The sequence below is a fragment of the Mytilus edulis genome, chromosome 1 (genome assembly GCF_963676685.1).
Source record: "Mytilus edulis chromosome 1, xbMytEdul2.2, whole genome shotgun sequence".
NCBI classification, from domain to species: Eukaryota; Metazoa; Mollusca; class Bivalvia; order Mytilida; family Mytilidae; genus Mytilus; species Mytilus edulis.
In genome coordinates, this window is record NC_092344.1 from 9,112,162 (window position 1) to 9,137,061 (window position 24,900).

The 24,900-nt window shown below is 31.2% G+C and overlaps 1 protein-coding gene across 11 annotated transcripts in view; it reads left to right on the forward strand.

The window, feature by feature from the left end:
• LOC139523310 (F-BAR domain only protein 2-like) overlaps positions 1-24,477 on the forward strand; it is a 45,143-nt gene extending 20,666 nt beyond the window's left edge. For 6 of the 11 annotated variants that reach the window (XM_071317185.1, XM_071317193.1, XM_071317209.1 and 3 more), the window contains 14 exons: positions 37-114; positions 2,768-2,861; positions 6,751-6,766; positions 7,189-7,297; positions 7,949-8,076; positions 11,418-11,485; positions 11,951-12,156; positions 12,486-12,664; positions 17,799-18,013; positions 18,539-18,694; positions 19,168-19,300; positions 21,867-22,069; positions 22,566-22,795; positions 23,109-24,477. In XM_071317185.1, the coding sequence (XP_071173286.1) occupies positions 37-114; positions 2,768-2,861; positions 6,751-6,766; positions 7,189-7,297; positions 7,949-8,076; positions 11,418-11,485; positions 11,951-12,156; positions 12,486-12,664; positions 17,799-18,013; positions 18,539-18,694; positions 19,168-19,300; positions 21,867-22,069; positions 22,566-22,795; positions 23,109-23,140 (1,847 nt within the window). In that variant the 3' untranslated portion in view covers positions 23,141-24,477. The remainder of the gene's footprint in view (positions 1-36; positions 115-2,767; positions 2,862-6,750; positions 6,767-7,188; positions 7,298-7,948; positions 8,077-11,417; positions 11,486-11,950; positions 12,157-12,485; positions 12,665-17,798; positions 18,014-18,538; positions 18,695-19,167; positions 19,301-21,866; positions 22,070-22,565; positions 22,796-23,108) is intronic. The other 5 variants (XM_071317230.1, XM_071317239.1, XM_071317268.1 and 2 more) reach the window with 1 other exon arrangement.
• Positions 24,478-24,900: the final 423 nt, after the last annotated feature.

Sequence of the window (24,900 nt, forward strand, 5' to 3'; positions counted from 1 at the left end):
CTAGTTAATAATAAAGATGACCACCTTACTTTACAGACTCGACAGGGAGTCCTGTTCCAACTGACCAGCCCGGTCCTCTAAGTAGAAGTGTAAAGTTACGAGTTTCCAAAACATGTAATTAGTCTATCACTCTTTGCTGTCAGTGAGCATATGGTTGATCGGTTTTTGTGTTAATTTTAGTTGGTGTGTCAGTGTGTGCATGCTCTAACTTTTGATTAATATATGCGTTGTAGAAATTGTACGTTTTGCTATTGGCAGCTACTTTTATGTTTATTTCTTTTGTAGCTAGTTGCTCTATACAGCTTTATTTTATTTGTGCTTATATTACTATTGAGTTTTTTCATGGAGTAAGGCCTTAAAACGTTTTTAGCCTCATTGAGAAAAAAAATATCCTGTAATTTTTTAATGAAGTTGAACGTAAAATAATTACATTATTTACAGTTAACACTAAACTTGTGAGGTTACCTTGTCAAACAAAAATGTCAGCTTTAACTATTTTCCTGTCTCCTTGTGCAATACCTATCATTAATATTTAAATCAATCACCTTGTATCAAAAGTATTGAATTTTCAAGAAAACACATCTTCCACAAATGCCGATGTGTCATCATAGAGGGAAGATAAAAGGAAGCTTTCTCATTTGGTCCAACCAAACATGAATTATTGAACAATCACAGTTGTTTCTATAACACACAAATTATTTTTGTTCAAAGGGTTTGAGGATATCAAATGTTAGTATGGAATTTTAAATTTGCTTACACTTTAACAGTTCTTTTCTGAAAATATGCAACAATTTAATTTTTGGCACAAATAATTACATGCAAAGTTAATACTATCAATTGTCAATCCTTTACATGTAGCCCAGATTAATAATGTAAAATGCCCAGCCAGATTTAAAATGTATAAGGGATGCAGTTTCTGTAAAATCACTTTTAACAGTATTTCACTCCTTCAGTATACTGTTACAACTGCATTGGCTTGAGTGCTTAGATTTAACATGCCCTGACTTAACAATGCTTTAAGGCTAAACTCTGTTAATTCTTACTGCAGTTAACTTCATTGTGACTGTATACATGAAAATATCAAAATATTTTTTCTTTATTATTTTATTGTATTGTATGTATTGGTTATTTAATATATTTAGAATGTTATCTTGTTCAAATAATCATGTAGAATTTTTTTTAGATAATGTAGTTAAGTTTGTTTACACAAATCTCTGTAAAAGACATATTTTTATTAGCTCATTTTTTTCAAATTTTCTCCTTTAAAAACTTCATAAGCATAAGTTTTGAAATTTAAGGGAATTAATTATTGAAACGATTTTCAAATTATCCTACTTTTGTTGTTGATTTAATAGCAAACATGGATTTGTGGTACATTATTCATATAAAAATCCTATGGAAACACTCTTTTTCTCTGCAAGTATTTGTCGAAGTAAAACTTATTTTGACAGAAATAATCTATGGAAAGCCTCTATTAATGAATCTCATTGGTTCAGATCAGAGGAAGAACATGGCCATTTTATTAAATCTTATCCTGAAACTTAAATGTAAAATGTTTCTGAGCTATAAGGTATTGCTAAAGCCATATGAAGCGAAATTTGTCAAAATTATAATGCATTATGCCGTTAAGAGGTTAATTTGCCTGGTGAGCCATAATTGAAATTCTAATTACACATGTATGCTATGTATTGCATCTCCAGCTTTTAGCAAAAACTAAAGGTGATATATTACAAATACATATTTTGATATTTCGACAAGACATGTTATTTTAATTTTAGTTGCTCTGATCATCTCAGTCAAATGGCCTTGCATATCCACATAGTTTAGATTGGAAAAACCATAAAATAATGTTTTTCAAGTTCTAAAACAAATATTGACAAGGAAGGTTAATACATGTTATATAGATAGTTTGAAGAATTATTGAGTTTTGAACAAACATCATAAATTTACAACAGTCAGTTGTGACACTAAATAAATTTCCTATTTATAAAACTCATAGTACATTTGTTATCTCAGAATAATAACCAAATCTATACTTAGGTTTGTAGTAATATGACGTCTGTGTTTCATCTTACATTTTTACAAAGTTAAGTACTTAACTGTCTTATAGATATTTATTTTATTTTTTTATTTGACATTTTATGCACCTATGTTATGTTTACCAAACTTTCGCTTTTTTCAGTTACATTTATAAAGATTGCTTTTGGATATTAAGAAATTTAGTAATATTACTTCCTGTTTGTAAATGCTTGCTTATTTATAGCATGATTCTATAGAAATCTGCAATGTTCGAAGCTGACTCTATTTATCACTATTTAATGCATATAGTTCAAATATATAATTAGTGTAGTAATTTTATAAGACTTTAGATTTCCTATCAAATATTTATTAAAAAAGAATCATGATAAATGTGTGTTTAACATTGTTGCATGTTTAGTCCTAGTAATGGTACGGTTGCACCTAACCTTTTAATTGAAAAGTCACAAAGTTTTTAATGTAAAAATGAAGTTATACTCAGTATTTATGATCACGACATTGCTGAAAAAGATATAGCACAGTATGCCTTTAAATGTGACATGTTTATTTTGGGTTGCATGCAGATTCCCAGATGATATCCCATTCCTCATAAATGCTTGTGTTATAATGTCTTATAAATATTAGAAAAAGATTAAATTTTTAAGAATGCAATTTCCCATGTATAAGTTACTTAAGTAAACATGAAATCCAGAGCATGAACCAACATACAGTTATTCTGATTTGTTTAAAGGGTTCCTAAAGAAGAATAGAAAGAAAGAAAAGAAGAAGAAAAAGAAGGAGAAAGATGACAAAGGCAACGATGATAAGGCAGACACAGAATCAGTGTAAGTATTTTACCGACCTTTCAAGGGCTGTATAGCTAGTCAAGGTCGTTAAAAACTTCCATTTGTTGTAAGTATCCTATATATATAGCTAACATGCTCTAGGGTACTTCTGGATTGTAATGGATTCATGACATATTTGTCACTGTAGCTAATTATACCCCCGCTTTAAAAAAGTACCCCCGCTTTAAAAAAGGGGGGGGGGGGTATACTGTTTTACCTCTGTCTGTCAGTCCGTCCGTCAGTCCGTCCATCAGTCCGTCCGTCAGTCAGTCCGTCCCATGAAACTTTCGTCACATTTTTCTCAGGAACTACACATCCACCCTTTCTGTAATTTGGTATCAACATTTATATATGTCAGCCATACCGTGTGATGCGTTTTCAGATTCATCACTTGACAACTTCCTGTTTACCGAACACTTGTCTGATTTTACACATGATAGCCAAGTTGAAAATTTTCGTCACATTTTTCTCAGGAACTACAATACAAAGATTTCTGAAATTTGGTTTCAGGATTTATATAAGTCAGCTATACTGTGTAATGCGTTTTCAGATTCATCACTCGACAACTTCCTGTTTACCGAACACTTGTATGATTTTACACATGATAGCCAAGTTGAAAATTTTTGTCACATTTTTCTCAGGAACTACAATACAAGGATTTCTGAAATTTGGTTTCAGGATTTATATAAGTCAGGTATACTGTGTGATGCGTTTTCAGATTTATCACTCGACAAATTCCTGTTTACCGAACACTTGTATGATTTTACACATGATAACCAAGTAAAAATTTTCGTCACATTTTTCTCAGGAACTACAATACAAGGATTTCTGAAATTTGGTTTCAGGATTTTTATAAGTCAGCTTTACCGTGTGATGTGTTTTCAGATTCATCACTCGACAACTTCCTGTTTACCGAACACTTCCATATTTTTACACTATTAATATTATCCACTTGCGGCATATTTTTACACTATTAATATTATCCACTTGCGGCGGGGGTATCATCAGTGAGCAGTAGCTCGCAGTTTCACTTGTTTTTATTATTTTTGCCTAGTAGGGATCGAGTTGGAAAAAAAGGTTGCTGTTACGACAGCAGTGGCTGCCGTGGTATCATGGCGGCATCATCAATTTGTTAAATTTTGTGATAAGACCATTTGAGTTTAAGGAAAGCCACTATTAGTAAAATAATGATATTTGGTAGACAGTTGTATAACCATTGGCACATCTAAAATTTGGTACAGGCGAGATATGTTTCTGTGTCAACAACTTATGGTTATTGATTGAGGAAGAGGGATATGCATGTAGCATATTTGTACTTTTGAGCTCAATTTCTCCAATTGCATTATCAAGTATAGTTATTATCTGTAGCTTCCTGTTTGTTTATTCATACTGTTATTTACAAATACTTAAGCTATAAAGGTAGAACACATCTAGAGAGATATGATCCATTGTCTTCCTGTTTATTTATCATTATGTTGTTATGTTTCACAATATGTATTGATTTAAAATTTTAAGAGTAAATATAAGATTACATTGTCTATTTAAAGACAAGTTATGCACTGTCTATACGAATCATTTAGTTTTTCAGTATATGTAAATCTTTTGTAATAGTTAAAATAGCAGACCGAAATATGATTAGGTGAAAGTAACCATGTACATTATAATTTATGGATACTAATTTTCGTTAATTCTATTGGACAAATGTTTGAATAGGTGAACCAAGAGTTAAATTGTTCAACAAAATACAAACTAATCATAGGATTGTCAGACTTGTCAGATGTGCAGATAGACAAATTAATGCATATGAATTGGTTTTTACAAAACATAAATGATTCTATACTATTACAAAACTGATATATACCAGCATGGAAGAGGAAACTGGCATACACACATGTAGGTCTTGTAATGTTGTATCAAGAAGAAAGTCTTTTAATTATACAAATAAATGTTAATTATTTTATGTGGCAATGTTTCAGACCAGGTGGCAGGTAGGAGAGAGCATGTTGCTTGTCAAAACCTCACATAATGAATGACCAGAGCAGCACTTGTCCTCAAATTCATTTAAATTTAAATTTTGTAAAGATAAAGAATTGTCTTTATTTCTTATATCATTCTAGTAGGTCAAATGAATGTGATAACAACTCAAATTTTCAATTTATTAAAATCTGCTTTCATCTCCTATAACACATGACAACATTCTTAAACGTTGTTACCATGTGGACTCTTCACCTTGACCTTCAATCTGAATGAAAAACAAATCATGTGTCTACACAAACAAGGATCTCACAGCACTCTGTTCTACTTTTTGCACTGTCGACCTGGGATCATCAAATTTTGTTTTAATGATACACTTCACACCTTCAAAATTTTGGGAGACAAACTTTTATTGGTCGTTGTAAGAAGTTTTAGAACATAAATTAGATCCTTGAAAGTGAAGATCCAACAAATGATCTGTATTTCAATTAAATTGCTTGACCAAAAATTATATTCTACCAATTCTTCAAGCTGTTTTAATCAGCATTTTAATATCTGCAATTAAATGAATGTCATATTGTTATGTTATCTTTATTGTGTATGTTACTAAATTGTAATTGTTTTCCAGGTAATGCTTTGTTTTCATTGATTGCTCTATAGAAAACAATTTTTAAAGTATATTTGAACAGTAAGAAACAGCTCTCAGTCAAAGTTCAAAGATATTTTCTGCCAGCACTTCACAGCATGAATAATTGACTGAGAAATCATTCCTCAGTTAATACTGTTTTAATTTCATTTGATACTAAGGAAATACTGATAGCTCATTTTGACGGTTATATTGTCATGTTAATAGGGCATGAACCCACACAAATTATACCTACTTATATGCTGTTACTCTAGAATGGAATAATTATAATGCTTTTAAATCCATAATTATAATTTTTTTAATTTGATGATAGTAAAAATTTAAGATATAACACAGTAGCTGTGGATTCCATCATTTTCATGGGTATCAATTTTCTTGGATTGAAGAAAATCAGTCAATTTAGTAGAAACTTGATTTCAATGTTTTGCCAAAGTCTACATACAAGTCAAAGGGAAATTTGTATTTCCATTTAACATTTAAACTTGTGTGTCATTTTTACCCACAAAATCCACCATAATAGGTACCTATGAATAATATTAGTTACATAGTGTGCTAATGACCTAATACGGTATATATGGGGTCAGTAAATTCCATATATGGTGAGAGCGAAGCTCGAATCCCCATATGGAATTTACTGACCCCATATATACCGTATTACGTCACTAGCACACTATGTAACGAATTTATCTTACCGACTATCTTAACGTGTGAAATTAAGACTAGTGATTCTCAAAATGAGCAAGTCTTCAATACTGTTAGCATTAAGAAAATACTTCCATTGATCCTACAAAAACAGATGCCAACAATAACGACTTGTAAGGTTTAAATGTGTTTTATGAATTTATTTCAATCTTAATCATCAATTTCTTCGTCTGTTGTAACTTTTAAGTTTTTTTCTCAGTACCGTTTTGTTTTTTTAAAGGGACATAACACCATTACTAACCGTGTATGAAATAAGCCCAGCCCCCTTCTTACCTAATGTGGAATATAAAGGGACGTAACTCCACTACTAACCGTGTATGAGATAAGCCCCGCCTCCCTACTAACCTAATATCAAATATACACGGTTTGCACGCGGACGCTTTTAATCAATCATATTCCTGGAAATGTATAGGAGGTAAGATAATAATAGATCCACAGTATCTCTATATACTTTGATGTCGGAAATTTTATTTTTAGTTTTGCAAACAAAAATTTTATATTTTTAAAAGTCATCTATAAATAAATGAAATATCTAATTTTCTAATTTCTCTTTTATGTCTTTTGCAGAGATACTCTTGAAGGGGTAAGTTTATATTTTATTTATTTGTGTGATAGTTAAACAATTTATGGAACATCAATGGTGTTAAACCAGATGTAATATGGAAATACAAAATGATCACTATATTGCAAAATAAAAGACAGTAAAATCTCTCTTAGAAAATAGCCTAAATCTTGAATAACTTAGAGAAACAAATTTAGCTTCATAGTTTTGGTGGGTGCTATGCTTAATGATTAAAAATAAGAAATAATTTTTTACAGGATGATAGTAAATTGAACTTATAGTGAAGAGTATAATTCCCATTTATTTTGCTATTCCATGGTTAATAAGTCGAGATGGGATTAAAGTACAAATAAGTTTTTAACTGGTAAAACAGTCCTATATTATAATTCACATATCATCCGTTTCCAATAAATTCTTATTAATTTATTTTTATATTTCATTAGGATGATGGTTTGGTTGATGAAGAGGGTTTCAGAATCAGGCCAGATAATCCATTAGAAAATAATGGAGATAAAAATAGCTGGAATTCTAGTGATTCTGATTCTGATTCAGGTATGATTAACTTCTGAATTGGGTATGATTACTGCTTGATACAAGTAGGATAAACCCAGATATATGATATTCACTGAGGGTGAATATCATATATCTGGCATTGATAAATCATTGTATCAAATATTAATGAAATCAAAAGTCAACACTTGTTTTATTATATGACATTTTATCCTCATTCCATTTTCCAAGATGATTTTAAAACTGCTCTCTGTGTTTATACCAAATATATCATGTGCGTATCACTATGCTGTTGCTTATTTCATAAGTTAAAATATTTAGATATAATAAAGTTCACTAAAAACAAATACACCAAAAAAACAGGCAGAGGAAAGAGGAAAAAAATACACAGAAAAAAAGAGAAAATATCAGGAATTTACTTAACGTCATAAATCTATGTCATTGATGTTGCCTTGGAATATCTATATTAAAGTACACTGACAGTGTTGGAAATCTGATATTAACCTCTCAGGATTTTTGCTGCGGTGAATATCACGTTTCATCATAGAGTATTTCCTATGCTTTTTGTCAACAAGAAAACAGAAAATTTATAGTCATATGTATAATAAATGTGAATATCGCATACATTTGTGTTTTAATGAACCTGAATAAAACATCTCTTTCTTTCAAATTGACACAAATTATTTCTTGTAGATGATGAAAGTAAACGTAAAATAAAAGTAGAAATCCGACCGTTAAGTCCTAATGGTCCACTACAGGCTGGTACTGTGGATGAGATCAAAGAGAAAATGGTTGGATTAAGGCTTTCACCCACTGCTGTGGTAAGGATTTTAGTATAAGTATTATTGTAGTTTCTCTGAAAAACTGATAAAAAAACCTGTTTATTGTTGGATACATGATCCTTTTAGTAGATGTATGCCTGTCTTTTGATAGTAGTTTGTATGCTGTAATTTTTATTTAACAATCAACAATAGAATTTAAAAACATTATGATTCATTTCATGTAAAAAAAGAAAGGTTTGTCCATTCTTCAGTAATTATATAGTTGCTCTGTTGCTTTATGTAAAATCTGAAGGATAGTTGTTCATTGGCAATCATACCTTATCTCTTGATTTTAAAGTCAACATGTATATATAGGATTTTGATTAAAATATTTGGATTGCCATGAGAACCATATTTAACACTATTTAACGAAATTTTCCTTTGATCTTACTGACTGATAATTTTCTTTCTCGGCACAGTAGAGTGTTATGAAAAATTAGCGCTAGAAATTAAGGGTGCCTTTTCGACGTACCGGCTCAAGCTAGAAAATCAATCTCATTGAGATGACTACTGATAAACTATAATTATAGGTGACTTTGTTACGATGACTTATAGTTGTTTTAAAACTTCTGTGTCATTTGGTCTCCGGTGAGAGTTATCTCATTGGCTATCATACCATTCTTTTTATGCCCCACCTAGCTTCAGGTTAAAGTTTTTGGTCGAGGTAGTTTTTGATGAAGTTGAAGTCCAATCGACTTCAAACTTGGTACACATGTTCCCTATGATATGATCTTTCTAATTTTAATGCCAAATTAGAGATTTTACCCCAATTTCACGGTCCACTGAACATAGAAAATGATAGTGCAAGTGGGGCATTCGTGTACTGAGGACACATTCTTGTTACTTTTTATACGACCGCAAAATTTGAAAAATTTTTCGTCGTATATTGCTATCACGTTGGCGTCGTTGTCGTCGTCGTCGTCGTCGTCGTCGTCGTCGTCCGAATACTTTTAGTTTTCGCACTCTAACTTTAGTAAAAGTGAATGGAAATCTATGAAATTTTAACACAAGGTTTATGACCACAAAAGGAAGGTTGGGATTGATTTTGGGAGTTTTGGTCCCAACATTTTAGGAATTAGGGGCCAAAAAGGGCCCAAATAAGCATTTTCTTCGTTTTCGCACTATAACTTTAGTTTAAGTTAATAGAAATCTATGAAATTTTGACACAAGGTTTATGACCACAAAAGAACGGTTGGGATTGATTTTGGGAGTTTTGGTTTCAACAGTTTAGGAATTAGGGGCCAAAAAAGGGCCCAAATAAGCATTATTCTTGGTTTTCGCACAATAACTTTAGTTTAAGTAAATAGAAATCAATGAAATTTAAACACAATGTTAATGACTACAAAAGGAAGGTTGGTATTGATTTTGGGAGTTTAGGTCCCAACAGTTTAGGAATTAGGGGCCAAAAAGGAACCCAAATAAGCATTTTTCTTGGTTTTCGCACCATAACTTGATATGCCGAATCTAACTGTCATGACTGTGTATGTAGATTCTTAACTTTTGGTCCCGTTTTCAAATTGGTCTACATTAAGGTCCAAAGGGTCCAAAATTAAACTTAGTTTGATTTTGACAAAAAATGAATCAGTTAGGTTCTTTGATATGCTGTCATCTAAAAATGTACTTAGATTCTTGATTATTGGCCCAGTTTTCAAGTTGGTCCAAATGGGGGTCCAATATTAAACTTTGTTTGATTTCATCAAAAATTGAATAAATGGGGTTCTTTGATATACCAAATCTAACTGTGTATGTAGATTCTTCATTTTTGGTCCTGTTTTCAAATTGGTCTACACTAAAGTCCAAAGGGTCCAAAATTAAACTTAGTCTGATTTTAACAAAAATTGAAATCTTGGGGTTCTTTGATATGCTGAATCCAAAAATGTACTTAGATTTTTTATTATGGGCCCAGTTTTCAAGTTGGTCCAAATCAGGATCTAAAATTATTATATTAAGTATTGTGCAATAGCAAGTCTTTTCAATTGCACAGTATTGCGCAATGGCAAGAAATATCTAATTGCACAATATTGTGAAATAGCAAATTTTTTTTTAATTAGAGTTATCTTTCTTTGTCCAGAATAGTAAGCAAGAAATATCTAATTGCAAAATATTGTGCAATAGCAAGATTTTTTTTTAATTGGAGTTATCTTTCTTTGTCCAGAATCAACTTCAATCTTTGTTATATACAATATACAATGTATATTCACTTTTTACTACCAACTGATAAATTAAAATAATCTTTACCATTCAGTGATAACAAGCAGTTTTTTTTACATCTTAATATTTTATGATGTATTTAAATGAGTAGTTATTGTTGCAAACTCCATTAGAAATTTTAATTGAGATTAGTTTTGGAATAAGGGAAAGGGGGATGTGATTAAAAAAATTGGGTTCAATTTTTCTCATTTGAAATTTCATAAATAAAAAAGAAAATTTCTTCAAACATTTTTTTGAGAGGATTAAGGGCATACGATACAGTTACAGGGGAGGTAATGACGTTGCTAACGTAAATTGTTATTTTCGCGACGTCAAACTACGACTTATCGGGAAAAGATTCAGTTTTCAACTGCTTTTTATCATTCAAACTTATCTAACTTGAAAACGAGTCCATGGACCCCTCTTTTTTAAAATGCCATTTGGTTTGATTGCGCGAGAAGATTATGTGTGCCAATTTTCACGAAAACGTAAATAGTGCAATTTTTTTTAATTTTGATAAATGTACAGCAAAAATGACGTTTTTTTCTCAATTCATGACCATTTGATAAATATGAGTTATTTCTGAATGAAAATGGCATAAATTTTTAGAATACTTATAAAATACAGAAATTACAAATTATTTAACAAAAAAACAATTTGTGTTTATCTTTTAAAACAAAAAAGTTATGTTTTTCTTTCGAAAGGAAAAATACGGTCACAAATCCGAATTTTGAGCAAATATACAAAATTTCGACCTCATTTAACTCAAAAAGTAGCACATGGAGGTATATTTTTTATTACATATTTGATTTAATCAGGCAAAAATTAGCCTATATGGAAATTTTCATCAAACTGTAAATACAGGATCAAAACTGTATCGTATGCCCTTAATATTCAACAGCATAGTGAATTGCTCTAAGAGAAAACAAAAATTTTAAGTTCATTAGAACACATTCATTCTGTGTCAGAAACCTATGCTGTGTCAACTATTTAATCACAATCCAAATTTAGAGCTGAATCCAGCTTGAATGTTGTGTCCATACTTGCCCCAACCGTTCAGGGTTCAACCTCTGCGGTCGTATAAAGCTACGCCCTGCGAGGCATCTGGTTATTTTTATATTGAGAATATAATAAGCAATCCTCCATTACAGAGGAAGAGAGCTCAGACACCTGTAGACAAGAAAATGAAAAGATCCCAGTCGGAATCAGATACCTTGGGGTAATTATATAATACAGTATTACTAATTATTAGTGTTGAACATTTATTCAATCCAAAAAATTTCTAAATTGAAGCAAACTATCTGCTACTTAGAAGCTAATTATTTTCTAATGATATATTTTCCAATTCTAATATGATTATGATTCCCCTGTATGTTTTCATAATTTCTTTTAAACTATTTCACCACAATTGTCATTGATACACACATGTTTATGTTAGATGAGATTACTTAAAGGAATAAAAAAAAAAAAAAAGGGTAAACAGATTTTTTCCTTTGACATAAGTGTCTTACTGTTTAGAATATTGTCTTGCATTTAATATTTTCATGTAAAAAAAATACTTATTTTCCTTGTTGAAATATTTATGAAACTGTAAATGATATACCACTTATCAGGAAGGACACAGGTAATAAGTAATTGTTTAAATACCCTCATTCATATTTAATATATGTCCTTTTTTTTACAGGGAATCCCGTCCGAGCCAAAACCTGGACCTTTTAAACTTAGATTTTTTTAGTTCCTCTACTTCGTCTACCCCTATAGGAGGTGGATTTAACCTCCCGTCACCTTTGTCTCCTATGGCAGACATATCTAATAGTCTTTCTAGTACTCCGGCTAATAGTATTTCTAGTACTCCTGCTTCGATTTCTACTACTCCTGCTTCTAATCCAAGTGAGTATTTGTAGATTATGTAGATATTGATGAATCAGAAAAAAAAAGGCACTGATATGAATGAATTGTGCAACTAAAGAACATATGATCAAAATAAAAAAAAGTGAGAAGCTTCAAAAGTGCTAGAATACCAAAAAGTTCATAAATAGGGGGAAAATAGCATCGTCAAAAGAAATAGAAGCTTAGTTTGAACAGAAAATATTTAGTTATTGAACTGTAACCATCTCAAATTTTAAATTAAAACTTGAATGAAATACATTTGACTAGTTATACCAATATTGATTCAAGTGTTATATACATATAAAAACTTTCATTTCCATTTTCTGTAGATACATCCGATATTTTAAATGGTAGTATTAGTCCTTCAACTAGTCTTCAATCCAAACCTGATAAACCGGATAATATATCATCAGCCTCCAGTCAACTTACCTCTTCATTAAATGGTAGTTTTAATTTACCAATGCCACCTCAGCGACCTCCCTCACGGACATCAGCAATAGCTCCACAGGTAAGTTGGTAGCTGCCATTACTAGCTAATAATGTAGAATATGCAGTGCTTTTCTAATTTTATAAATTTTAATCAAGGTTCTTGCCCGTTTATGAGACATTTTATGGTATACTGTTGTCCATCTGTCTGTCTGTCTGCGCCTCGTCAATATGTCAGACATTTACTCAAAGGCCCTTTATCCAATATGCATGAAACTTATGTCTATTGACGTGAGCTCATTTTGTTTTTTTAGAAATTTCAGATTTACAATTTCTGAGTTTTTTATTCATTAAAAAAGGGGGGATTTTTCAGTTTTCAGACAATAACTAAAGATTGCTTTCACCAACTTGCAAGAAATTTTGGTGAATTGTTAACATCTATTGACATGAGTTCCCTTTCGATTTTTAGAAATTTTAGAAATTTTAGAATTTATGTTTTCAATAGTTATCAAAGGTACCAGGATTATAATTTAGTAAGCCAGACACGCGTTTCGTCTACGTAAGACTCATCAGTGACGCTCAAATCAAAAATATTTATAAACCCAGGGTTTTATTCATTAAAAAAGGGGGGGATTTTCCAGTTTTAGGTCAATACCTTAAAAACCCTTTCAGCCGTCCTCATGAATCTTTGGTCAATTGTTTATATCTGTTGATGTAAGCTCCCTTTCGAATTTTATAAATTTTACATTTTACATTTCCGAGTTATGGGGTTTTATTCATTATAAAAGGAGGGATTTTCCAGTTTTTGGACAATAACTCAAAAATGCTTTCAACAGTTCTCATGAAACTTTGGTGAATTATTAATATCTATTGATGTAATCTTGCTATTGAGTTTCATAAATTTCAAATATGACATTGAGAAGAAATTGAACTTTAATTGTTTATAATCTGACAACAGATTTACCAAGTATTGCACAACAGCAAGAAATCTTTAATATAAGTTCGACTTAGGGACGACATCAAAAGTTCAATGTAGACTAAAAAACTTAATTCACATAGTTTTTTCGCTGACCCCCCTACCCCCCTTCTTAACTTAATTTGGGAAAAATTGATTTACCTATATGGATATATGTAAAATCAATTTTAGATTAACAAAACTTGCAGCAATGTTGACCCCCACCCCCAAACTATTCTATTTAAGTTTTTATACGACCGCAAATTTTGAAAAAAATTTCGTCGTATATTGCTATCACGTTGGCGTCTGCGTCGTCGTCGTCGTCGTCGTCGTCGTCGTCCGGCGTCCGAATACTTTTAGTTTTCGCACTCTAACTTTAGTAAAAGTGAATAGAAATCTATGAAATTTTAACACAAGGTTTCTGACCATAAAAGGAAGGTTGGTATTGATTTTGGGAGTTTTGGTCCCAACATTTTAGGAATAAGGGGCCAAAAAGGGCCCAAATAAGCATTTTCTTGGTTTTCGCACCATAACTTTAGTTTAAGTTAATAGAAATCTATGAAATTTTGACACAAGGTTTATGACCACAAAAGAAAGATTGGGATTGATTTTGGGAGTTTTGGTTTCAATAGTTTAGGAATAAGGGGCCAATAAAGGGCCCAAATAAGCATTTTTCTTGGTTTTTGCACAATAACCTTAGGTTAAGTAAATGGAAATCTATGAAATTTAAACACAATGTTTATGACCACAAAAGGAAGGTTGGTATTTATTTTGGGAGTTTAGGACCCAACAGATTAGGAATTAGGGGCCAAAAAGGGACCCAAATAAGCATTTTTCTTGGTTTTCGCACTATAATGTTAGTATAAGTAAATACAAATCTATGAAATTTAAACACAAGGCTTATGACCATAAAAGGAAGGTTGGTATTGATTTTGGGAGTTTTGGTCCCAACAGTTTAGGAAAAAGGGGCCCAAAGGGTCCAAAATTAAACTTTGTTTGATTTCATCAAAATTGAATAATTGGGGTTCTTTGATATGCCGAATCTAACTGTATATGTAGATTCTCAACTTTTGGTCCCGTTTTCAAATTGGTCTACATTAAGGTCCAAAGGGTCCAAAATTAAACTTAGTTTGATTTTGACAAAAAATGAATCGGTTGGGTTCTTTGATATGTTGAATCTAAAAATGTACTTAGATTCTTGATTATTGAAGTTTTTTTGGTCCAGTTTTCTAATTGGTCTACATTAAGGTCCAAAGGGTCCAAAATTAAACTTTGTTTGATTTCATCAAAAATTGAATCCTTGGGGTTCTTTGATATGCCAAATCTAACTGTGTATGTAGATTCTTCATTTTTGGTCCTGTTTTCAAATTTCAAATTCTACAGTAAAGTCCAAAGGGTCCAAAATTAAACTAAGTTTGATTTTAACAAAAATTGAATTCTTGGGCCTCTTTGATATGCTGAATCTAAACATGTACTTAGATTTTTGATTATGGGCCCAGTTTTCAAGTTGGTCCAAATCAGGATCTAAAATTATTATATTAAGTATTGTGCAATAGCAAGTCTTTTCAATTGCACAGTATTGTGCAATGGCAAGAAATATCTAATTGCACAATATTGTGAAATAGCAAATTTTTTTTTAATTAGAGTTATCTTTCTTTGTCCAGAATAGTAAGCAAGAAATATCCTATTTGTGCAATAGCAAGAATTTTTTTAATTGGAGTTATCTTTCTTTGTCCAGAATCAACTTAAATCTTTGTTATATACAATATACAATGTATATACACTTTTTACTACCAACTGATAAATTTAAATAATCTTTACCATTCAGTGATAACAAGCAGTTTTTTTTACATCTTAATATTTTATGATGTATTTAAATGAGTAGTTATTGTTGCAAACTCCATTAGAAATTTGAATTGATATCAGTTTTGAAAAAGGGAAACGGGGATGTGAAAAAAAAGAGGGGGGGGGTTAAATTTTTCTCATTTCAGATTTCATAAATAAAAAGAAAATTTCTTCAAACATTTTTTTGAGAGGATTAATATTCAACAGCATAGTGATTTGCTCAAAGGCAAAAAAAACCTTTTAAGTTCATTAGACCACATTCATTCTGTGTCAGAAACCTATGCTGTGTCAACTATTTAATTTTAGATTTAAAAAGTTTGAAGAAGAAATCTTTAATTGATTTGTAAAATCTTGGCATTTGTTTTGTGTAAAAAAAAAACATGTAATGTCAAAAATTTGATCACAATCCAAATTCAGAGCTGTATCATGCTTGAATGTTTTGTCCATTCTTGCCCCAACTGTTCAGGGTTCGACCTCTGCGGTCGTATAAAGCTGCGCCCTGCGGAGCACCTGGTTTATCCTACATCGATCTTTTGATGTCGTCCCTTATATAACCAATTTCAAGTTCTTTGACTGCATTAATTCAGAAACCTATAAAAGGTCAAATATTTAATTAAAATCCAAATTTAGACCTTTATCAAGCTTGACTATTGTGTCCATTTTTGCACCAATTGTTCATGGTTTCACCTCTGCAGGTGTATCCAGCTTGGCTCAGCTAAGCAGTTTATTTTGCAAAGTTTATATTTTAATTTTTTTTCAAAAGGAAATATTGTGTCTGCCAACAAGGACATAAGATGTGTCAATCTGTATTCTAAAAAAATATTTACTTTGATACAGAACTAATAGTAAATACACAACTAAAATCTCCATTATGGTGACTTAAATAACACCGGTATCACTCAGATTACAATTCTACCTTGACAGGTAAGTTTGTATTTAGCATATAAAATACTTATTTAGCCTTGAGAATTGAAAGGTCAGTTTCCCATTCATACAATAGAGGTTGATAAATTTGGCTTCATGCCATTTACCTTGTCCAAAATTAAGGTCACTTTATTGTTATTGTGATATTGTTAGAGTACAAAAGAACCCTATATTCTGACCAATACTTAAAACTTTGTGCATCTTGATTTAATTGTTAAAAATCTGTTAATGTTGAATTTTAGGGGTTATTTTAGGCCTTTTAATTTGCATATTTCTTTACATGGTAGTTTTTTTTTCAGATTTAAAAAAAAACTATCTGCTTGACTGTTATAGAAATAGACTATGCTTGCAGGGTCTTGTTTTTTGTTTACACCAAATCTGACAGATTATTATTAAGTTGCAAAATATTTTAAATGAGAGCTGAAATTTTTTCTATGTTTAAATGTGCATTGAACAATGTTGAAGGTTAAAATAATCATAATGTGAACAAGAATGAAGAAAACATCTTGGTCCCAAAAAAAACCATCATCAACCAGGATATAATATTCCAAAGTTTAATTTATTATACTATAAATATCAGTTGAAATCTCAAGCCACTATTTTACATGTTTACAATGTAGGTCATGTCCCAACAGAAAATCAATGAATTTGACAGTACAATGTACTCTTAGCACAAACACATAAGGTCACTGTGAAATAGACATCTAGGGCAAGAAACAGTCAGGTATACCAAACCAGTTTGACTAGATGTCTAGTTTAAAACCAGTTTGACTAGATGTGTCCTATATTTTGACAATGTAAATGACATGAGGACCTGCATGGGTTTTTTAATATCTATATTCTTTAAATTTTTAGGGCATTTTTCTTTTAATAGCCTTAAAAATAACTCTCATTCTGTAAAGCAAATTCTCATGAAAATGATTTTACTATATAGTCTTTCTGTTACAAGATTATTTATCAATTATGCACATTGATCATTATATTATCGGTATTGCATTACAGTTACCTAAGTTTCCTTTTTATTTTGCACATTTATTCTTTAAACTTCTGCACCGCATTATTCTCTATTCTTTATTTTGTTGTTCATTTTCTCTATTCTCTATTTTTTGTTGCTATTACATTTATTCTCTATTCTGTAAACCCCATTCTGACCCTTATAGGTAAACTTCTATTGTATGAATGGGATAAACTGACCTTTCAATTCTCAAGGCTAAATAAGTATTTTATAGGCTAAGTACAAACTTACCTGTCAAGGTAGAATTGTAATCTGAGTGATACCGGTGTTATTCAAGTCACCATAAAAGAATATGCAGTCAAACCTACTACACAAATGACCTCTATATACCAAAATATGTTGAGTCGCAATATTATAATTCTATTCATTTTGAACATAAGTTTACAGGTCATCTTATAAGGTAAGTTTACTCTGGTTGGGAGAATGACCTTGGTATACAAGTTGGACCTTAACTTGTAATTGGATCTTTTTTGTTAGGTTCCAGCTCGGGTAACAGCAGGAGGAAGAACTAGTCCAGCTTTCATGTCACGGTCGGAGAGTAGTAGCAGTGTTACATTCAGTACGACATCTATGCCCATTGGTGCATCCCGTGGACCGAGTCCGTTAACTATAGGCATGTCTGATACAGTTCCGCTAGCTATAGCTTTCACAGAAACTATTAATTCACTCTTCAGAGGAACAGATGCTACAAAGTAAGTTATATTGTTATATTTTGAGGCCCCTCATATGGGTGTCCAAGTAATCAAATAATCCCAAATGTTTTGCCAATATAATCACCTAATCATTTACATAATCAAATAATCAAAAATGCAATCCTAGATTATCAAATATATATATTCAAAAAAGTATTTGGTCTATCTGGTAATCACATATTCACTATAAAATTGACCATGTATTCACATAATCTAAAACCAAATGAGAAGGCTTTGTATTATACTGGAGTAAGATATCCTGGCTATTGAAAAATTGGTACCCATGAATACATAGTAACTTGTAAAGATATTTGCATTTCCAAGTGAAAGAATATTCACAAATTCTGCACATGACAAAAGTACTAGACCTAAATGTGAAATAGCCAATTCATTCGGGAAGTAAGATTATTAAATCAACATAAAGCTAGCACTATAGACAGAACAATATATTATTAATGTAGTTGACATATAAAATTCATTCATACTTGTTTAGAATATTACAAAAGTTGAATTTGTCTCTTACAGATGTATGGTCAAGATAACAGGGAATGTAATGATGTCATTTCCTGCTGGTGTTGTACGAGTCTTCACAGAAAATCCATCACCGGCACTCTTAAGTTTTAGAATCAAAAATACAGACCGATTAGAACAAGTACTACTCAATCAGCAACTCGTTATTCAGTAAGTGTTTTCATTACACCATTATATTTACTCCGAGTGTAAAGGTGAGCAGGATGGTGTTCAGTGATTTTGTCTGTTTGTTTTTTTTCTTTTATATATATTTACACATGATATTTTCTGCATTTCTTATCAATCCTGTTAGTTGTTGATACACTTACAAAATCTTTATAACATGATGCCATAGTGCGTCATTGCGTGTTCTTAAATCTAAATGCCATTTGCAGTTTGAAAAAACATATAAATATTAGCCATATCTTTACGATGTATTAACTTTTGATGAAGCGTATATGAATGGAGAGAGGTTTGGGGTATATACTAACATAGACAGCATTCCAACAAAAAAAACACTAAGATCCTTTATGTGTTATGAATTGCACTGTATGATCATATATTATTGTAACATTCATTTGTTTTCTGTTATTTGAAATGTAATGAATGGATTATATTAATTCTTTATTTTTGTGTCATTTCAGAGATGTTGACCAAAGTTCATCAGATAGTCTTTCATACCATTTTGACATGGCTGCTTTATGTGGACATCTAAAAACCCAAGGAGAAGAAAATAAAACAGCCTCATATTTTAATATTGATATTCTTAAGTACCAGGTAATCATTTTACAAATCCTTTTTTTATACGACCGCAAAATTTGAAAAATTTTCTGCGTATATTGCTATCACGTTGGCGTCGTCGTCTGCGTCGTCGTCGTCGTCCGAATACTTTTAGTTTTCGCACTCTAACTTTAGTAAAAGTGAATGGAAATCTATGAAATTTTAACACAAGGTTTATGACCACAAAAGGAAGGTTGGGATTGATTTTGGGAGTTTTGGTCCCAACATTTTAGGAATTAGGGGCCAAAAAGGGCCCAAATAAGCATTTTCTTCGTTTTCGCACTATAACTTTAGTTTAAGTTAATAGAAATCTATGAAATTTTGACACAAGGTTTATGACCACAAAAGAACGGTTGGGATTGATTTTGGGAGTTTTGGTTTCAACAGTTTAGGAATTAGGGGCCAAAAAAGGGCCCAAATAAGCATTATTCTTGGTTTTCGCACAATAACTTTAGTTTAAGTAAATAGAAATCAATGAAATTTAAACACAATGTTAATGACTACAAAAGGAAGGTTGGTATTGATTTTGGGAGTTTAGGTCCCAACAGTTTAGGAATTAGGGGCCAAAAAAGGGCCCAAATAAGCATTATTCTTGGTTTTCGCACAATAACTTTAGTTTAAGTAAATAGAAATCAATGAAATTTAAACACAATGTTAATGACTACAAAAGGAAGGTTGGTATTGATTTTGGGAGTTTAGGTCCCAACAGTATAGGAATTAGGGGCCAAAAAGGGACCCAAATAAGCATTTTTCTAGGTTTTCGCACCATAACGTTAGTATAAGTCAATAGAAATCTATGAAATTTAAACACAAGGTTTATGACCATAAAAGGAAGGTTGGTATTGATTTTGGGAGTTTTGGTCCCAACAGAATAAGGGGCCCAAAGGGTCCAAAATTAAACTTTGTTTGATTTCATCAAAATTGAATAATTGGGGTTCTTTGATATGCCGAATCTAACTGTCATGACTGTGTATGTAGATTCTTAACTTTTGGTCCCGTTTTCAAATTGGTCTACATTAAGGTCCAAAGGGTCCAAAATTAAACTTAGTTTGATTTTGACAAAAAATGAATCAGTTAGGTTCTTTGATATGCTGAATCTAAAAATGTACTTAGATTCTTGATTATTGGCCCAGTTTTCAAGTTGGTCCAAATCGGGGTCCAAAATTAAACTTTGTTTGATTTCATCAAAAATTGAATAAATGGGGTTCTTTGATATACCAAATCTAACTGTGTATGTAGATTCTTCATTTTTGGTACTGTTTTCAAATTGGTCTACACTAAAGTCCAAAGGGTCCAAAATTAAACTTAGTCTGATTTTAACAAAAATTGAAATCTTGGGGTTCTTTGATATGCTGAATCCAAAAATGTACTTAGATTTTTTATTATGGGCCCAGTTTTCAAGTTGGTCCAAATCAGGATCTAAAATTATTATATTAAGTATTGTGCAATAGCAAGTCTTTTCAATTGCACAGTATTGCGCAATGGCAAGAAATAACTTATTGCACAATATTGTGAAATAGCAATTTTTTTTTTAATTAGAGTTATCTTTCTTTGTCCAGAATAGTAAGCAAGAAATATCTAATTGCAAAATATTGTGCAATAGCAAGATTTTTTTTTAATTGGAGTTATCTTTCTTTGTCCAGAATCAACATAAATCTTTGTAATATACAATATACAATGTATATTCACTTTTTACTACCAACTGATAAATTAAAATAATCTTTACCATTCAGTGATAACAAGCAGTTTTTTTACATCTTAATATTTTATGATGTATTTAAATGAGTAGTTATTGTTGCAAACTCCATTAGAAATTTTAATTGAGATTAGTTTTGGAATAAGGGAAAGGGGGATGTGATTAAAAAAATTGGGTTCAATTTTTCTCATTTGAAATTTCATAAATAAAAAAGAAAATTTCTTCAAACATTTTTTTGAGAGGATTAATATTCAACAGCATAGTGAATTGCTCTAAGAGAAAACAAAAATTTTAAGTTCATTAGAACACATTCATTCTGTGTCAGAAACCTATGCTGTGTCAACTATTTAATCACAATCCAAATTTAGAGCTGAATCCAGCTTGAATGTTGTGTCCATACTTGCCCCAACCGATCAGGGTTCAACCTCTGCGGTCGTATAAAGCTACGCCCTGCGGAGCATCTGGTTTACTTCTGCAATCAGGATGTTCTGCGCTTTGATAACAAATACACAGCAAGAATTGGAAAGAAGTTCCTTAAGTCCATACAAGACAGTAATAAAAAATTCAGTGTTAACTGTATTAAAATGAGTACAGTTGGATTAGGCCTTCTTAGTGATAAACAATTATTGATGTCAGCCATTAAGAATCCACTTAAATGATCATTATATTAAGTAAAATGGATCCTTAGAGTTAGCTGATAATACTTGAGATCTTCAGGGAAGAAGTCATTCTTTGTTGTTGAATTTTAAGTTAAAATAAAATTAGAAAATAAACCACATGTATTTTGGTTCATCATAAAACTGGCCCCTTACAATATTTGAGTAAATTACATGTAAATTATAAAGATGATTACTTATTTACTTGTAGGCTAAAGCTTTGTCTGGTGTAGGGAGTTGTCCATTACCATTGGTTGTCTACTGGAAGTGTGAACCTACTCATACAGATGTACGATTAGATTATAAATTTAATCCTTTACCAATGTCAAACCCATCAACGTTAAAAAATATATCATTAATGATTCCAGTCAGTGGAGAAGTTACTAGTATGAAAAGTACACCTGAGGGTGTGTGGTAAGTCGATTCTTGTATTGATAAGGAAATTCATTCAGAATAATCCAATGGTTTTTGGTGAAAGTGTGTGAATTGCATCTATTCTACTTATTCTTAAAATGAAAGTTACCTGAAAGGTCTATTTCTGAGAATATACCTAATTATATGTTGTCAATATCTGATTTATAAGGAGCCATGTTAGTCTAACACAATACAACAACCTTGACCTCATGGTTTGCAAGTGCTGAATGACCATGTTCAATTGTGTTTCACTCATTTAGGTAGGGTTAGTCTGCATATATATGTTCACAAATAGTGATCAGTTAATAATAAGTCAAAACAAATAAAGTTGCCAGGCAAACTCCTATTTTACCAAATTTTCTTTCAAGTGTTAGATGAAAGGTTATTTTTTTAATGTCATCCAAATGTCCATCAATGTCTGCAGTGATAACAACAACAAAAAACTAACCAAAAAAGTTGAACTGAAGAATTTTTCCATTTCTTTGTTTGATTGTAGGAATGAAGAAAGCCAAAGAGGAATGTGGAAACTGAACGATATATCAGAAGTTAGTGAAGAAGCTAGAGAAGGTTGTGTTAGAGCTAAATTCCACTTAAAATCAGGTCCAAGTAAACCTGCCACGGCCGCCGTACAATTTATATGTGAAGGAGCATCGTTATCGGGAATAGACTTTGAATTAATAGGTTCTGGATATAGGATATCACTTGCAAAGAAAAGATTTGGAGCAGGTAACAAAAATTAAAAGGGATGATTTGATGTATAAAAGAAGAGTTCAGTAAAAACTTTTTCACAGATTTTTTTTTTTTCAAGTAATGATATGTAATTTGCCCTTCTGCTGTACATCAATGTTATACTAGCATTTATCAGCTTCATGTTTCACAAGCAGATGATTCAAATTTAACTGCTTTAATTCTTATAAAGTTTCCCCATATGATATGTGTGACAGTTTGTTCCTATATTTACTAAGATTTATAAATGTTATGCAGATAAGAGTGCAAATTAATGTAATGATATTTAATATGCCCTGATGTTATATTTCAGGCAAATACTTAGCAGATCCTGATGATTCCTAGCCCTGTGTGTTCACTGTTCAAGTCTCAGGACCATGATGCAACATTCCATTCATGAGGCATTAGGTACAGTGGTATTTGTATGTCAGCACAAGAGGATAATAGACCCAATGTGATGCAACATGTACCCTGTGGCAGATATAATATAATGTGATCCATGCAAATGCATATTCATAAAGTGATATAAAAACTGTGCATTTAGTACTTAATCTAAATTGTCATTATTAATCAATATTCAATGTTTATTTGAATACAAAAATCAGTGAACCAAAAGGGTTGTTTATGCAGAAAATACAACATTTTATTCAATTGTATATATCAATATTTGGTCATATTTTAACAAGTTTGCTGTGTTAAGATTCAGACATAACTATTTATTTTATTTAAGGGCATATGTCATCTAGTTATAGCAATGTCCTGCTTGAAAAATTGTGTGTTTTTCTCTCAAAAAGATAGATAATTTGAAATAAAATATAAAATAAAGACTGGTGGTAAGATGCATATTTGAAATGTCTTACTTCAATGACAGAACTTAAACTGACATTACCATAACAAATTCTACTTTCAAGTATGTTGTTATTAGAATGTGCTGTTGACTGGAGTAATGAAATGGTAATAGTTGATTGCACAGTCCTGGTAATACACATCATGCTATAATATACAAAGTCATGTAAAATAAAAATATTGAATAAAATGTGGGATGTAAAAATAAAAATTATGGGGAAATAATTTGTAATTTTATTTTAGTGGTTGTCTTTTAAGAGTGCTGTAATATTTTACTATCACTGTCTTGTGTTCTCATTTTGTCTGTAAAAGTGCTCAAACATTTTATTTTAACAAACGAATCATTCTTTATTGGTTAATTTGGATATGTATGCTCATTGATGTTGGAAAATCATAATTTAAAATCATTTCAAGCACAGCTCCCTTCTTTCTATATCAGTACTATAGCAGTTCAGTCTCAGTAGAAGACAAAGGCCATGTGAAAATGTTTATGAAGTTAAAAGAAAGAGTTGTTTAGCTCCAAAGACAAGTAAATCGAATTTGCCTTTATTCAGTATTTCCCAATGTATTATTAGTATGTTCTTCCTTGCTGTTTCTTTGCCTCATTGTGAATTATAAGTTTAGGTAATTGGTATGTTCTTTTTTAATAGGACTTACAGTTACTGTATAAGTAATAAGGTTTCAGTAGGTTCGTTTTGAATAAGGTTTTAGTAGGCTAGATTTGGTTGGGTTCTTTTTAATAGTCCTCTTTTGAATCTAAATATCTTAATCTATTTATATTTTGACAAACTCTTAAATTAGAGTGATCTGTATGAAGACTCTCCAAATAAAGAAAATTTTGTGTACTAGTATTTCTTTTTGGTACTATAGATTTTGCCCTCATATTTTTTCACCAAATCAAAGACATCTTTTCATTATTTGTAATACAGTACTTATGTCAATGACATATGTATGTACAATTAACAGGTATGGCCACATTAAATATATGACTTTAAGATTAGACTAAATTCATACTTATAAAAACTTATTGTTGTATTAAACAAAATTTAATGGGACAAAATAGTCAATTGTGACCATCAACCCTGATATTAAACAATATAGACAATTGACATTATAGGCAAACTTCGCCCTTACATGGTTGAATCTGACCTTAGGAAATTTATCAGTCAACATTGTGACCTGACATCCGATTTTAAAAGACCTGTGACCTTTAAAAATGTTTAAAACTGAGAAAAAGAACAGTTTATAACTATATAGTA